Source organism: Salvelinus alpinus, chromosome 17, assembly GCF_045679555.1.
Source record: "Salvelinus alpinus chromosome 17, SLU_Salpinus.1, whole genome shotgun sequence".
NCBI classification, from domain to species: domain Eukaryota; kingdom Metazoa; phylum Chordata; class Actinopteri; order Salmoniformes; family Salmonidae; genus Salvelinus; species Salvelinus alpinus.
Genome location: NC_092102.1, coordinates 49,292,122 through 49,306,542, shown reverse-complemented (window position 1 = coordinate 49,306,542; position 14,421 = coordinate 49,292,122). Strand labels below are relative to the sequence as shown.

General features: G+C 44.1%; 1 protein-coding gene across 1 annotated transcript in view; it reads left to right on the top strand.

Moving 5' to 3' along the window:
- LOC139541897 (laminin subunit alpha-5-like) overlaps window positions 1-14,421 on the top strand; it is a 211,983-nt gene that overhangs the window by 177,994 nt on the left and 19,568 nt on the right. Inside the window, exons 57-66 of the mRNA XM_071346780.1 lie at window positions 2,004-2,146; window positions 2,358-2,537; window positions 3,699-3,838; window positions 4,178-4,331; window positions 5,756-5,889; window positions 8,203-8,368; window positions 9,407-9,541; window positions 10,790-10,944; window positions 11,150-11,282; window positions 12,918-13,061. Coding sequence (XP_071202881.1) covers window positions 2,004-2,146; window positions 2,358-2,537; window positions 3,699-3,838; window positions 4,178-4,331; window positions 5,756-5,889; window positions 8,203-8,368; window positions 9,407-9,541; window positions 10,790-10,944; window positions 11,150-11,282; window positions 12,918-13,061 — 1,484 coding nt within the window. The remainder of the gene's footprint in view (window positions 1-2,003; window positions 2,147-2,357; window positions 2,538-3,698; window positions 3,839-4,177; window positions 4,332-5,755; window positions 5,890-8,202; window positions 8,369-9,406; window positions 9,542-10,789; window positions 10,945-11,149; window positions 11,283-12,917; window positions 13,062-14,421) is intronic.

Below are 14,421 nucleotides of genomic sequence, written 5' to 3'. Positions count from 1 at the left end.
TACCTCTAGACAGTAGGTCTGGTAGGACCACTAGATACCACTAGATACCGCTAGACAGTAGATCTGGTAGGACCACTAGATACCACTAGACAGTAGGTCTGGTAGGACCACTAGATACCACTAGATACCGCTAGACAGTAGATCTGGTAGGACCACTAGATACCACTAGACAGTAGGTCTGGTAGGACCACTAGATACTACTAGATAGTAGTTCTGGTAGGACCACTAGATACCTCTAGATAGTAGTTCTGGTAGGACCACTAGATACCACTAGATAGTAGTTCTGGTAGGACCACTAGATACCACTAGACAGTAGGTCTGGTAGGACCACTAGATACCACTAGACAGTAGGTCTGGTAGGACCACTAGATACCACTAGACAGTAGGTCTGGTAGGACCACTAGATACCACTAGACAGTAGTTCTGGTAGGACCACTAGATACCACTAGACAGTAGTTCTGGTAGGACCACTAGATACCACTAGATAGTAGGTCGGGTCGGACCACTAGATACCACTAGACAGTAGGTCTGGTAGGACCACTAGATACCTCTAGACAGTAGGTCTGGTAGGACCACTAGATACCACTAGATAGTAGGTCTGGTAGGACCACTAGATACCACTAGACAGTAGGTCTGGTAGGACCACTAGATACCTCTAGACAGTAGGTCTGGTAGGACCACTAGATACCACTAGACAGTAGGTCTGGTAGGACCACTAGATACCACTAGACAGTAGGTCTGGTAGGACCACTAGATACCACTAGACAGTAGGTCTGGTAGGACCACTAGATACCACTAGACAGTAGGTCTGGTAGGACCACTAGATACCACTAGACAGTAGGTCTGGTAGGACCACTAGATACCACTAGATACCACTAGACAGTAGTTCTGGTAGGACCACTAGATACCTCTAGACAGTAGTTCTGGTAGGACCACTAGATACCACTAGACAGTAGGTCTGGTAGGACCACTAGATACCACTAGATAGTAGATCTGGTAGGACCACTAGATACCACTAGATACCACTAGACAGTAGGTCTGGTAGGACCACTAGATACCACTAGACAGTAGGTCTGGTAGGACCACTAGATACCACTAGATACCACTAGACAGTAGTTCTGGTAGGACCACTAGATACCACTAGACAGTAGGTCTGGTAGGACCACTAGATACCACTAGATACCGCTAGACGGTAGATCTGGTAGGACCACTAGATACCACTAGACAGTAGGTCTGGTAGGACCACTAGATACTACTAGATAGTAGTTCTGGTAGGACCACTAGATACCTCTAGATAGTAGTTCTGGTAGGACCACTAGATACCACTAGATAGTAGTTCTGGTAGGACCACTAGATACCACTAGACAGTAGGTCTGGTAGGACCACTAGATACCACTAGACAGTAGGTCTGGTAGGACCACTAGATACCACTAGACAGTAGGTCTGGTAGGACCACTAGATACCACTAGACAGTAGTTCTGGTAGGACCACTAGATACCACTAGACAGTAGGTTCTGGTAGGACCACTAGATACCACTAGACAGTAGGTCTGGTAGGACCACTAGATACCACTAGATAGTAGGTCTGGTAGGACCACTAGATACCACTAGATACCACTAGACAGTAGGTCTGGTAGGACCACTAGATACCACTAGACAGTAGGTCTGGTAGGACCACTAGATACCTCTAGACAGTAGGTCTGGTAGGACCACTAGATACCACTAGATACCACTAGACAGTAGGTCTGGTAGGACCACCAGATACCACTAGACAGTAGTTCTGGTAGGACCACTAGATACTACTAGTAGGTTCTTTATAGTTTCACCATACAGAGGTCAAGGACTCTAGCTTGACTTCCATTTTGAATATTGCTATTTAAGCTGATTAGTATTGATTTTCATAAAGCGGTGTGTACAGACTTGCTCAATGAATAAACATTTGCTGAAGTCTGATTAAATGGGTTTAGACTGACAGAACATTTCTGTCTGTGTGTGTCTCTCCAGTGGGTATGTTGGGCGAGGCCATCCCAATACTGATGAAGAAGCTGGACAAGCTACAGAACCACTCAGCCCAGATGCCCAACATCTCAGAGAACATCCTCAGGATCAGACAGCTCATTGCAGAGGCTCGCAAGGCCGCCAGCAAAGTACGGTGGCTCATACGGGACAAAACATAACCCAGGCCCTCAATAGGAATATATGTGCTACAAATGTGTCTGTTAAATGTAGTTATTGTTTTGAATAAAGTATGAATTTTGGGTCAAAACTCAGATATTACAGAACATGTATCTACTGTGGTTACATTACGTAGGAATGTTGGACGGCGGCCATTTTATTTTCCTCTTTTCTTCTTCTCAGGTGAGCGTACCTGTCAAGTTCAACGGGACATCAGGTGTGCAGGTGCGTACCCCCAGTAACCTGGCAGACCTGGCAGCTTACACCTCCCTGAAGTTCTACATCACCCTGCCCGAGGCCTCACGCGCCCGCAGACAGGACCAACCAGACAAACAGTTTGTCTTTTACCTCGGAAACAGGGACGTAAGTATTTTATTATTATTTTTAAACTTTGTTTATTCGTTTTTTTTATTTTTATACAAATAGACGACACATATCATAAGAAAATACTAAATAAAATAATAAATACTACGTTATCGTCCAGGCACACTGTGGGACAGAGAATATTTAATATACGTTTTCTTTAAGCATTTATATACATTTATAAGCCTATACAATGACATATTCATGAAAGGATATCATTAGACAGTGTATATCATTAGACAGTGTTTATCATTAGACAGTGCCTGTATCATTACTAGTGTAGTTTTTAATGTAGTATTTTTCTATAAAACTGTATGAGAAGAATAACCATCAAATATGGAATTCTATAGTCCAGTAATAGAGTACCACAGTATGAGTCATAATACCCATAAAGCCTAGTGGTCTAAACAGGGAAATGGTTCCAATCGTTTTTTCCAACATTCATTTTTCCCGTAGGGAATTTTAGAAACACTTAAATCAAGGGCTGTGTTTCATGTAGGTTTACCCTGGCGTGACGTTTTGATAACCGTGTAAATCTCTCTAGGACAAGGTGACTTTTATCAATATAGTCACCTGTATCCCCCCCCCCCCCCCAAAAAAAAATGAAATGCTAATTAGCTGCTAATGTGGCTATCATAAAGAACTACAAATACCATGATGATCTGGACGAGAATGCCAATCGAGGAAAAGATAAGAATCTCTGGATGAACTATCTAATGCTAGCTAAATGTAGCAATGAATAAATTAGCGACATTTCTTTACCTGTTAGCAAAGGTGTCAGCTAGAGATGACATGCAGGAGCATGCTGGGATTTGTAGTCTTGCATGATGTCTACTTTGACGCTAATTAGCATTTTCGAATCAGAGTAAATAGTGGCGAATACATTGATAAAAGTCACCTTGTCCGAGAGAGATTTACATGCTTATCAAAACGTCACGCCAGGGTAAACCTATATGAAAAACAGCCCTTATTTTAACTGTTTCTAAAATCCCTTATGGGAAAAAATGAATGGTGGAAAAACAATTGGAACCGTTTCCCTGTTTGATCGCTAGGTATTATGGGTATTATGACACCTCCACTGTTGGGCTCTATGATAATGCGTTTCCTGTTTCCTGTCTGTAGTCCAGTAATGATAATGCGTTTCCTGTTTCCTGTCTGTAGTCCAGTAAGGAGTTCCTGGGCATGATGCTGGAGGGGCGGAGACTGCACTGGCTGTTCAACGTGGGTGGAGACACGGCTGAGGTGGAGATGCAGGAGGATGTCCAAACAGATGGCGACTTCAACAACGTGGTCCTGGAAAGGTAACTACTGCCACTGTCATTGGCTGGATTTGTTGTCACTCAAGGAACCCAATGTCTTCACCATTAGACCAAGAGGGCGACAATTGGCCTTTCAAGTCTCAGGGAGGCTATATCATCACGAGAGGGCCATTCCAAATCATCTCAGCTACACTATCTGTCATTATCACCACCACCATCACCATGTTAACCTGCCATCTCTCTCTCTCTCTCTCTCTCTATCTCTCTCTATCTCTCTCTCTCTCTCTCTCTCTCTCTCTCTCTCTCTCTCTCTCTCTCTCTCTCTCTCTCTCTCTCTCTCTCTCTCTCTCTCTCTCTCTCTCTCTCTCTTTCTCTCTATAGGATCCTTCAGTACGGTCAGATGTCCATGTCTTCAGAGCTCAGTGAGGCCAGGATGACCAAGGCTCTGGTGGAGGCAGGAGGGGATAGTGGACTGCTCAACCTCCAGACTGAAGAGACTGTGTTCTACGTGGGAGGATACCCTGACACGTTCACGGTGAGAGTGACCTGTGGTTGGAGGGATAGACAGTGGTTATACCAAACACACAGGAGATCTAGCTATAGTTTTCTCCCTTATGTATCGAATGTTAGTAACTTATAGATATTATAGATTTCCTATCTCAGCCCCCTCAGTAACCCATACCTCTCTCTGCCTTCTCTCAGCCCCCTCAGTAACCCATATCTCTGTCTACCTTTTCTCAGCCCCCTCAGTAACCCATATCTCTGTCTACCTTCTCTCAGCCCCCTCACTAACCCATATCTCTGTCTACCTTCTCTCAGCCCCCTCACTAACCCATATCTCTCTCTGCCTTCTCTCAGCCCCCTCAATAACCCATATCTCTCTCTGCCTTCTCTCAGCCCCCTCAGTAACCCATATCTCTCTCTGCCTTATCTCAGCCCCCTCAGTAACCCATATCTCTCTCTACCTTCTCTCAGCCCCCTCAGTAACATATCTTCCTCTCTGTTCTTCTCTCAGCCCCCTCAGTAACCCATATCTCTCTCTACCTTCTCTCAGCCCCCTCAGTAACATATCTTCCTCTCTGTTCTTCTCTCAGCCCCCTCAGTAACCCATATCTCTCTCTACCTTCTCTCAGCCCCCTCAGTAACCCATATCTCTCTCTACCTTCTCTCAGCCCCCTCACTAACCCATATCTCTCTCTCTGCCTTCTCTCAGCCCCCTCAGTAACCCATATCTCTCTCTACCTTCTCTCAGCCCCCTCAGTAACCCATATCTCTCTCTACCTTCTCTCAGCCCCCTCAGTAACCCATATCTCTCTCTACCTTCTCTCAGCCCCCTCACTAACCCATATCTCTCTCTACCTTCTCTCAGCCCCCTCAATAACCCATATCTCTGTCTGCCTTCTCTCAGCCCCCTCACTAACCCATATCTCTCTCTACCTTCTCTCAGCCCCCTCAGTAACCCATATCTCTCTCTACCTTCTCTCAGCCCCCTCAGTAACATATCTTCCTCTCTGTTCTTCTCTCAGCCCCCTCAGTAACCCATATCTCTCTCTGCCTTCTCTCAGCCCCCTCAGTAACCCATATCTCTGTCTGCCTTCTCTCAGCCCCCTCAGTAACATATCTTCCTCTCTGTTCTTCTCTCAGCCCACTCAGTAACCCATATCTCTCTCTACCTTCTCTCAGCCCCCTCAGTAACCCATATCTCTCTCTACCTTCTCTCAGCCCCCTCAGTAACATATCTTCCTCTCTGTTCTTCTCTCAGCCCCCTCAGTAACCCATATCTCTCTCTACCTTCTCTCAGCCCCCTCAGTAACCCATATCTCTCTCTACCTTCTCTCAGCCCCCTCAGTAACATATCTTCCTCTCTGTTCTTCTCTCAGCCCCCTCAGTAACCCATATCTCTCTCTACCTTCTCTCAGCCCCCTCAGTAACATATCTTCCTCTCTGTTCTTCTCTCAGCCCCCTCTCCAGCTCCAGCTGCCCAATCTCAAGGGCTGTATTGAGCTGGAGACCCTGAATGAGGAGGTGCTCAGTCTCTATAACTTTGAGAACATCTTCCAACTCAACACCACCGAGGAGAAACCATGTGGAAGGTGGGACCACTAGAAGACCGCTACGTCTTATCTCTGTGGCTGGAGCGCTCAGCACTGAATACTAACATGAGCCACATCCACCATGTGGACTGCATCTGGGAGCTATAGTGTCCATCCCCTATAAACCATCATGTGTTGACTACTACATCTGGGATCTATAGTGTCCATCCCCCTATAAACCATCATGTGTTGACTCCTACATCTGGGAGCTATAGTGTCCGTCCCCTATAAACCATCATGTGTTGACTCCTACATCTGGGAGCTATAGTGTCCATCCCCTATAAACCATCATGTGTTGACTACTACATCTGGGAGCTATAGTGTCCATCCCCCTATAAACCATCATGTGTTGACTCCTACATCTGGGATCTATAGTGTCCGTCCACTATAAACCATCATGTGTTGACTCCTACATCTGGGAGCTATAGTGTCCATCCCCTATAAACCATCATGTGTTGACTCCTACATCTGGGATCTATAGTGTCCATCCCCTATAAACCATCATGTGTTGACTCCTACATCTGGGAGCTATAGTGTCCGTCCCCTATAAACCATCATGTGTTGACTCCTACATCTGGGAGCTATAGTGTCCATCCCCTATAAACCATCATGTGTTGACTACTACATCTGGGAGCTATAGTGTCCATCCCCCTATAAACCATCATGTGTTGACTCCTACATCTGGGATCTATAGTGTCCATCCCCTATAAACCATCATGTGTTGACTCCTACATCTGGGAGCTATAGTGTCCATCCCCCTATAAACCATCATGTGTTGACTCCTACATCTGGGAGCTATAGTGTCCATCCCCTATAAACCATCATGTGTTGACTACTACATCTGGGAGCTATAGTGTCCATCCCCCTATAAACCATCATGTGTTGACTCCTACATCTGGGATCTATAGTGTCCATCCCCTATAAACCATCATGTGTTGACTACTACATCTGGGATCTATAGTGTCCATCCCCTATAAACCATCATGTGTTGACTCCTACATCTGGGATCTATAGTGTCCGTCCCCTATAAACCATAATGTGTTGACTCCTACATCTGGGAGCTATAGTGTCCATCCCCTATAAACCATCATGTGTTGACTCCTACATCTGGGATCTATAGTGTCCATCCCCTATAAACCATCATGTGTTGACTCCTACATCTGGGAGCTATAGTGTCCATCCCCTATAAACCATCATGTGTTGACTCCTACATCTGGGATCTATAGTGTCCGTCCCCTATAAACCATCATGTGTTGACTCCTACATCTGGGATCTATAGTGTCCATCCCCTATAAACCATCATGTGTTGACTACTACATCTGGGATCTATAGTGTCCGTCCCCTATAAACCATCATGTGTTGACTCCTACATCTGGGATCTATAGTGTCCGTCCCCTATAAACCATCATGTGTTGACTCCTACATCTGGGATCTATAGTGTCCGTCCCCTATAAACCATCATGTGTTGACTCCTACATCTGGGATCTATAGTGTCCGTCCCCTATAAACCATCATGTGTTGACTCCTACATCTGGGATCTATAGTGTCCGTCCCCTATAAACCATCATGTGTTGACTACTACATCTGGGATCTATAGTGTCCGTCCCCTATAAACCATCATGTGTTGACTCCTACATCTGGGATCTATAGTGTCCGTCCCCTATAAACCATCATGTGTTGACTCCTACATCTGGGATCTATAGTGTCCGTCCCCTATAAACCATCATGTGTTGACTCCTACATCTGGGATCTATAGTGTCCATCCCCTATAAACCATCATGTGTTGACTCCTACATCTGGGAGCTATAGTGTCCGTCCCCTATAAACCATCATGTGTTGACTCCTACATCTGGGAGCTATAGTGCCCATCCCCTACAAAAAGCCGATCTTATAATTTGCTGTCTACACTCTTAGAAAAAAGGGTTTCAAAAGCGTTCTTCAGCTGTCCCCATAGGAGAAACCTTTTGGGTTCCTGGTAGAACCCTTTTGAGTTCCAGGTAGAACCCTTTTGGGTTCCAGGTAGAACCCTTTTGGGTTCTTGGTAGAACCCTTTTGAGTTCCAGGTAGAACCCTTTTGGGTTCCTGGTAGAACCCTCTGTGGAAAGGGTTCTACATGGAACCAACGGCAGTTCTTTAAAGGGTTCTCCTACGGGGACAGCCGAAGAACCCAGTTAGGTTTTAGAGAGCACCTTCTTTTCAAAGGAGTGTACGGTTTAGTTCACAGTCAGGTAGCAAAACCAAGGTACAACGTTGTCTATGAATATTGTGATATTGTTTTGCCGTGTTAGTGACGTGTGTTTCCTTGTTGGTCAGAGCGAAGCCGGTGTTGACACAGCAGTGGGTGAATGACGCGGCCTACTTTGACGGGACGGGTTATGCTGAGGTCACCTTCAAGGAGGATGCGGGGAAGATGCAGCGCTTTGAACAGGAAGTTAAACTCATAAGTCACAACGGCATCCTGCTCATGCTCCTCAGCCAGGTCAGAGGTCACACTACTACTGCTGCTGCGGTTTAAGTCTCAAGATGACTGTACTGGCATGAAAATATATATTGTCAGTGTTTAACACTGGAGAGGATGTGACGAACTGTCCCGAAGTGGAAAACTGTCCTAGACACACAGTACTGCTGTATCCCATAGACTGTTAACACTCTTAGTATCATACTATATGTCACGTTCGTCGTAGTGAGGAGACCAAGACAAGACAAGAACACACCTATACCCACCCTGACCCAAAATACTACAGAAAACAGAGATAACTTAGGTCAGGGCGTGACACTACAATGCAACTGCTGACTGTTAACACTCCTCTACAAAACATTGTTTTGGGTCCTGATTTACTTGGATCCTGCCCATCATGGATTTAAAACATGTGGAATGGTGTAACCATTGTCATCGTTAAATACCAAGTGGTGGAGAAAAGTACCCAACTGTCAAACCTGAGTAAAAGTAAAGATACCTTTTAATAGAAAATGACTCAAGTAAAAGTGAAAGTTACTCAGTAAAATACTACTTGAGTAAAAGTCTAAAAGTATTTGGTTTTAAAAATACTTAAGTATCAAAGGTAAAGGGATAAATCATTTCAAATTCCTTATATTAAGCAAACCAGATGAAACCATTTTCTTGCTTTTGTACCTTTGTTTAACTAGGCAAGTCAGTTAAGGACAAATTCTTATTTATAATGACGGTGTACCCCGGCCAAATCCAGACGACGCTGGGCCAATTGATACCTTGTTGGTTCCTGTTTTAACTGTCTGTGTGTATTGATACCCTGTTGGTTCCTGTTTTAACCTGTCTGTGTGTATTGATACGCTGTTGGTTCCTGTTTTAACTGTCTGTGTGTATTGATACCCTGTTGGTTCCTGTTTTAACCTGTCTGTGTATTGATACCCTGTTGGTTCCTGTTTTAACCTGTCTGTGTGTATTGATACGCTGTTGGTTCCTGTTTGAACCTGTCTGTGTGTATTGATACCCTGTTGGTGTCCTGTTTTAACCTGTCTGTGTATTTGACCCCATCAGGAGAAGTTCCTGAGCTTGGCGGTGCGTCAGGGACGTCTCAGGGTCTACTATGACGTCACTGGTTCTCTACAGGAGCTGGAGCCTAAAGACCCAGACTCCCCTTACCTCAAGATCAGCGACGCTGACCCCAAATCTGTAAGGAACATTCAACTGTTGCCTTAAGTTTATACAGTACATTATACTGTAGCTGGTGTTAAAGACTGATCCCAAATCTGTAAGGAACATTCAACTGTTGCCTTAAGTTTATACAGTACATTATACTGTAGCTAGTGTTAAAGACTGATCCCAAATCTGTAAGAAACATTCAATTGTAACATGCAGTAGGATACATACAGTATAATACATACAGTATGATACATGCAGTATAATACATACAGTATGATACATACAGTAGAATACATACAGTATGATACATACAGTATGATACATACAGTAGAATACATACAGTATGATACATACAGTATGATACATACAGTAGAATACATACAGTATGATACATACAGTATGATACATACAGTAGAATACATGCAGTAGAATACACGCAGTATGATACATACAGTATAATACAGAAGAATACATACAGTATAATACATACAGTATGATACATGCATTATAATACACACAGAATTCATTGTCTTTGGACAAAAAGTAGTAAGTAGGTATTGTGGTGGTGTGATGAGGAAGTTTGCAGGAAGTAAGTAGGTATTGTGGTGGTGTGATGAGGAAGTTTGCAGGAAGTAAGTAAGTATTGTGGTGGTGTGATGAGGAAGTTTGCAGGAAGTAAGTAGGTATTGTGGTGGTGTGATGAGGAAGTTTGCAGGAAGTAAGTAGGTATTGTGGTGGTGTGATGAGGAAGTTTGCAGGAAGTAAGTAGGTATTGTGGTGGTGTGATGAGGAAGTTTGCAGGAAGTTTCTGAACCTCAAGACATTTTCTCCTGGAAGATTAAAAGCTTTTTTTTGCAGTGGGCTAAATCAGGGCTAAATCAGGGCTAAATCAGGGCTAAATCAGGGCTAAATCAGGGCCACACAGAGATTTTCTTGGTAGTTTTTAACAAATGTACTTTGAAACAAAAGTATCCACCTCACACACGTGGTTATGTCCTTAAAGAAAGAAGAGACCTGTACCATGTCAGATATAAAGTTGAAATGTAGTACAATTTGAGTTTGCATCCCAATATTACACTTTATATACATCACAGAAGACTGAAATATAACAAAACTGTTTGACATAGAAAACACCAGATTTTGAGGCATTTAAAACAAAAATAATATTTATATAAACTATGAAAAATATGAATAACATTCCACCCATGGGCCCACTAGAGGACGCTTTGGTCGTTCGTTCTGCAGGTTGTAAAATGGCGTGTTTGTGTTCCTGTGTAGTTGGAGATCATTATCCTCCTGTACGATACGACCACACGTGTTGTGGTGAGGAACAACCGACAAAACCTGTTCAACTACGTCTTCGCTACGCCCCTGCCGCGCTTCGAAGGCAGCTACTACCTGGCCGGAGTCCCAGAGGACAAGATGCCTGAGAAGTGAGCCACATACACACACAGACACACACACACACACACACACACACACACACACACACACACACACACACACACACACACACACACACACACACACACACACACACACACACACACACACACACACACACACAGGAAAGACATTTCCAAGTATGAAACAGTATTTGACTGCAGTATGTTCATATATTTTTCTCCCTGTATCCAGCCTGAAGGCCCTGTTTCCTCGTCAGGGATCTCTTAAAGGCTGTTTCAGGAACATCAAGGCCATGAACTCTCACATCGACCTGAAGAGAATGAGCAGCTCTGGGGTCAGCTACGGCTGTGCCAATGACTTACTGGTTAGTATATATACACACACATGTATATAACAACTGGTCTGGGGTCAGCTACGGCTGTGCCAACGACTTAACTGGTTAGTATATACACACACATGTATATAAGAACTGGTCTGGGGTCAGCTACGGCTGTGCCAATGACTTACTGGTTAGTATATATACACACACATGTATATAACAACTGGTCTGGGGTCAGCTACGGCTGTGCCAACGACTTAACTGGTTAGTATATATACACACACATGTATATAACAACTGGTCTGGGGTCAGCTACGGCTGTGCCAACGACTTAACTGGTTAGTATATATACACACACATGTATATAACAACTGGTCTGGGGTCAGCTACGGCTGTGCCAATGACTTACTGGTTAGTATATACACACACACATGTATATAACAACTGGTCTGGGGTCAGCTACGGCTGTGCCAACGACTTAACTGGTTAGTATATATACACACACATGTATATAACAACTGGTCTGGGGTCAGCTACGGCTGTGCCAACGACTTAACTGGTTAGTATATATATACACACACATGTATATAACAACTGGTCTGGGGTCAGCTACGGCTGTGCCAATGACTTACTGGTTAGTATATACACACACACATGTATATAACAACTGGTCTGGGGTCAGCTACGGCTGTGCCAACGACTTAACTGGTTAGTATATATACACACACATGTATATAACAACTGGTCTGGGGTCAGCTACGGCTGTGCCAACGACTTAACTGGTTAGTATATATATACACACACATGTATATAACAACTGGTCTGGGGTCAGCTACGGCTGTGCCAATGACTTACTGGTTAGTATATATACCCACACATATATATAACAACTGGTCTGGGGTCAGCTACGGCTGTGCCAACGACTTAACTGGTTAGTATATATACACACACATGTATATAACAACTGGTCTGGGGTCAGCTACGGCTGTGCCAACGACTTAACTGGTTAGTATATATATACACACACATATATATAACAACTGGTCTGGGGTCAGCTACGGCTGTGCCAACGACTTAACTGGTTAGTATATATATACACACACATGTATATAACAACTGGTCTGGGGTCAGCTACGGCTGTGCCAACGACTTAACTGGTTAGTATATATATACACACACATATATATAACAACTGGTCTGGGGTCAGCTACGGCTGTGCCAACGACTTAACTGGTTAGTATATATATACACACACATGTATATAACAACTGGTCTGGGGTCAGCTACGGCTGTGCCAACGACTTAACTGGTTAGTATATATATACACACACATATATATAACAACTGGTCTGGGGTCAGCTACGGCTGTGCCAACGACTTACTGGTTAGTATACTGTAAGTTATGGGCAGATCTGGGGTCAGCTACGGCTGTGCCAACGACTTAACTGGTTAGTATATATATACACACACATATATATAACAACTGGTCTGGGGTCAGCTACGGCTGTGCCAACGACTTACTGGTTAGTATACTGTAAGTTATGGGCAGATCTGGGGTCAGCTACAGCTGTGCCAGAAATCTGCTGGTGAGCATTGAGAGCACCAAGATTAGCTGTCCTTTTAGTCACGTTGATGAGATGCCAATGGCCATTTTAATTCTGTGCTCTCTCTGTGTGTCAGGTGGCTCGCGAGGCCCACTTCTCAGGCCAGAGTTACCTGGACTTGTCTCCAGACAGCATTCCTGGTCTCAGGAACAACTTCTACGCCGGCTTCGGCTTCCGCACAGACCAGAAGAACGGACTCATGTTCTACCACCAGGCCCAGGTACTGCTCGCATTCTCTCTGCTCTCTCTCTCTCTCTGTCCTTCTCTCTCTCTCTCTCTGTCCTTCTCTCTGTCTCTCTCTCTCTCTCTCTCTCTCTCTCTCTCTCTGTCCTTCTCTCTGCTCTCTCTCTCTCTCTCTCTGTCCTTCTCTCTCTCTCTCAATTCAATTCAATTCAATTCAAGGGGCTTTATTGGCATGGGAAACATGTGTTAACATTGCCAAAGCAAGTGAGGTAGAGTGAAAAAAGTGAAATAAACAATAAACATTAACAGTAAACATTACACATACAGAAGTTTCAAAACAATAAAGACATTACAAATGTCATATTATATAGATACAGTGTTGTAACAATGTACAAATGGTTAAAGTACACAAGTACACAGTCTCTCTCTCTCTCTCTCTCTCTCTCTCTCTCTCTCTCTCTCTCTCTCTCTCTCTCTCTCTCTCTCTCTCTCTCTCTCTCTCTCTCTCTCTCTCTCTCTCTCTCTCTCTCTCTCTCTCTCTCTCTCTCTCTCTCTCTCTCTCTCTCTCTCTCTCTCTCTCTCTCTCTCTCTCTCTCTCTCTCTCTCTCTCTCTCTCTCTCTCTCTCTCTCTCTGTCCCCTACTCTGTCCTGCTCTCTCTCTCTCTCTCTCTGTCCTTCTCTCTGTCTCTCTCTCTCTCTCCCTCTCTCTCTCTCTCTCTCTGTCTCTCTATCTCTCTCTCTCTCTGTCTCTCTCTCTGTCTCTCTCTCTGTCTTTCTCTCTGTCTATCTCTCTCTCTCTCTCTCTCTCTCTCTCTGTCTCTCTCTCTCTCTCTCTCTCTCAATTTCAATTCAATTTGCTTTATTGGCATGACGTAACAATGTACATATTGCCAAAGCTTATTTTGGATATTTACAATATAAAAATAAAAATGAGAATCAAAATTGTCAACGGGACAACAGTAACAACAATAACCAAGTGTCAAAATAACCATACATTCAACAATAACAATAAGCATACAGTAGAGGACATGTGCAGGTTGATTGGTCTGTCAGACACTGTCCCTCAACTTATGTCAGGCAGCAATGTAGTGCGCTGCCAACCCACAGCTCTCTGCGTCCTCCCCCAACAGGACGGGTAGCCTATTCTCATCAGAGAGGTCTTTACCTTGAATAAGGGTTTCAAATTTGGGGAAATGACAAATTGTTATATATTTTTTTGACATTTTGTCAGGAAATGCAGCTCCGTCTCAGGTTCTGCTGTTGTGCAGTGGTTGCACAGCCTTTCCTCTACAGGGAGCCAGGTTTTCCTGTGTCTACCCTTCTCAAAGGCAAGGCTGTACTCACTGAGCCTGTACTTTGACAAGGTTTTTCTATTGTTTTGATCAGTAACCATAGTC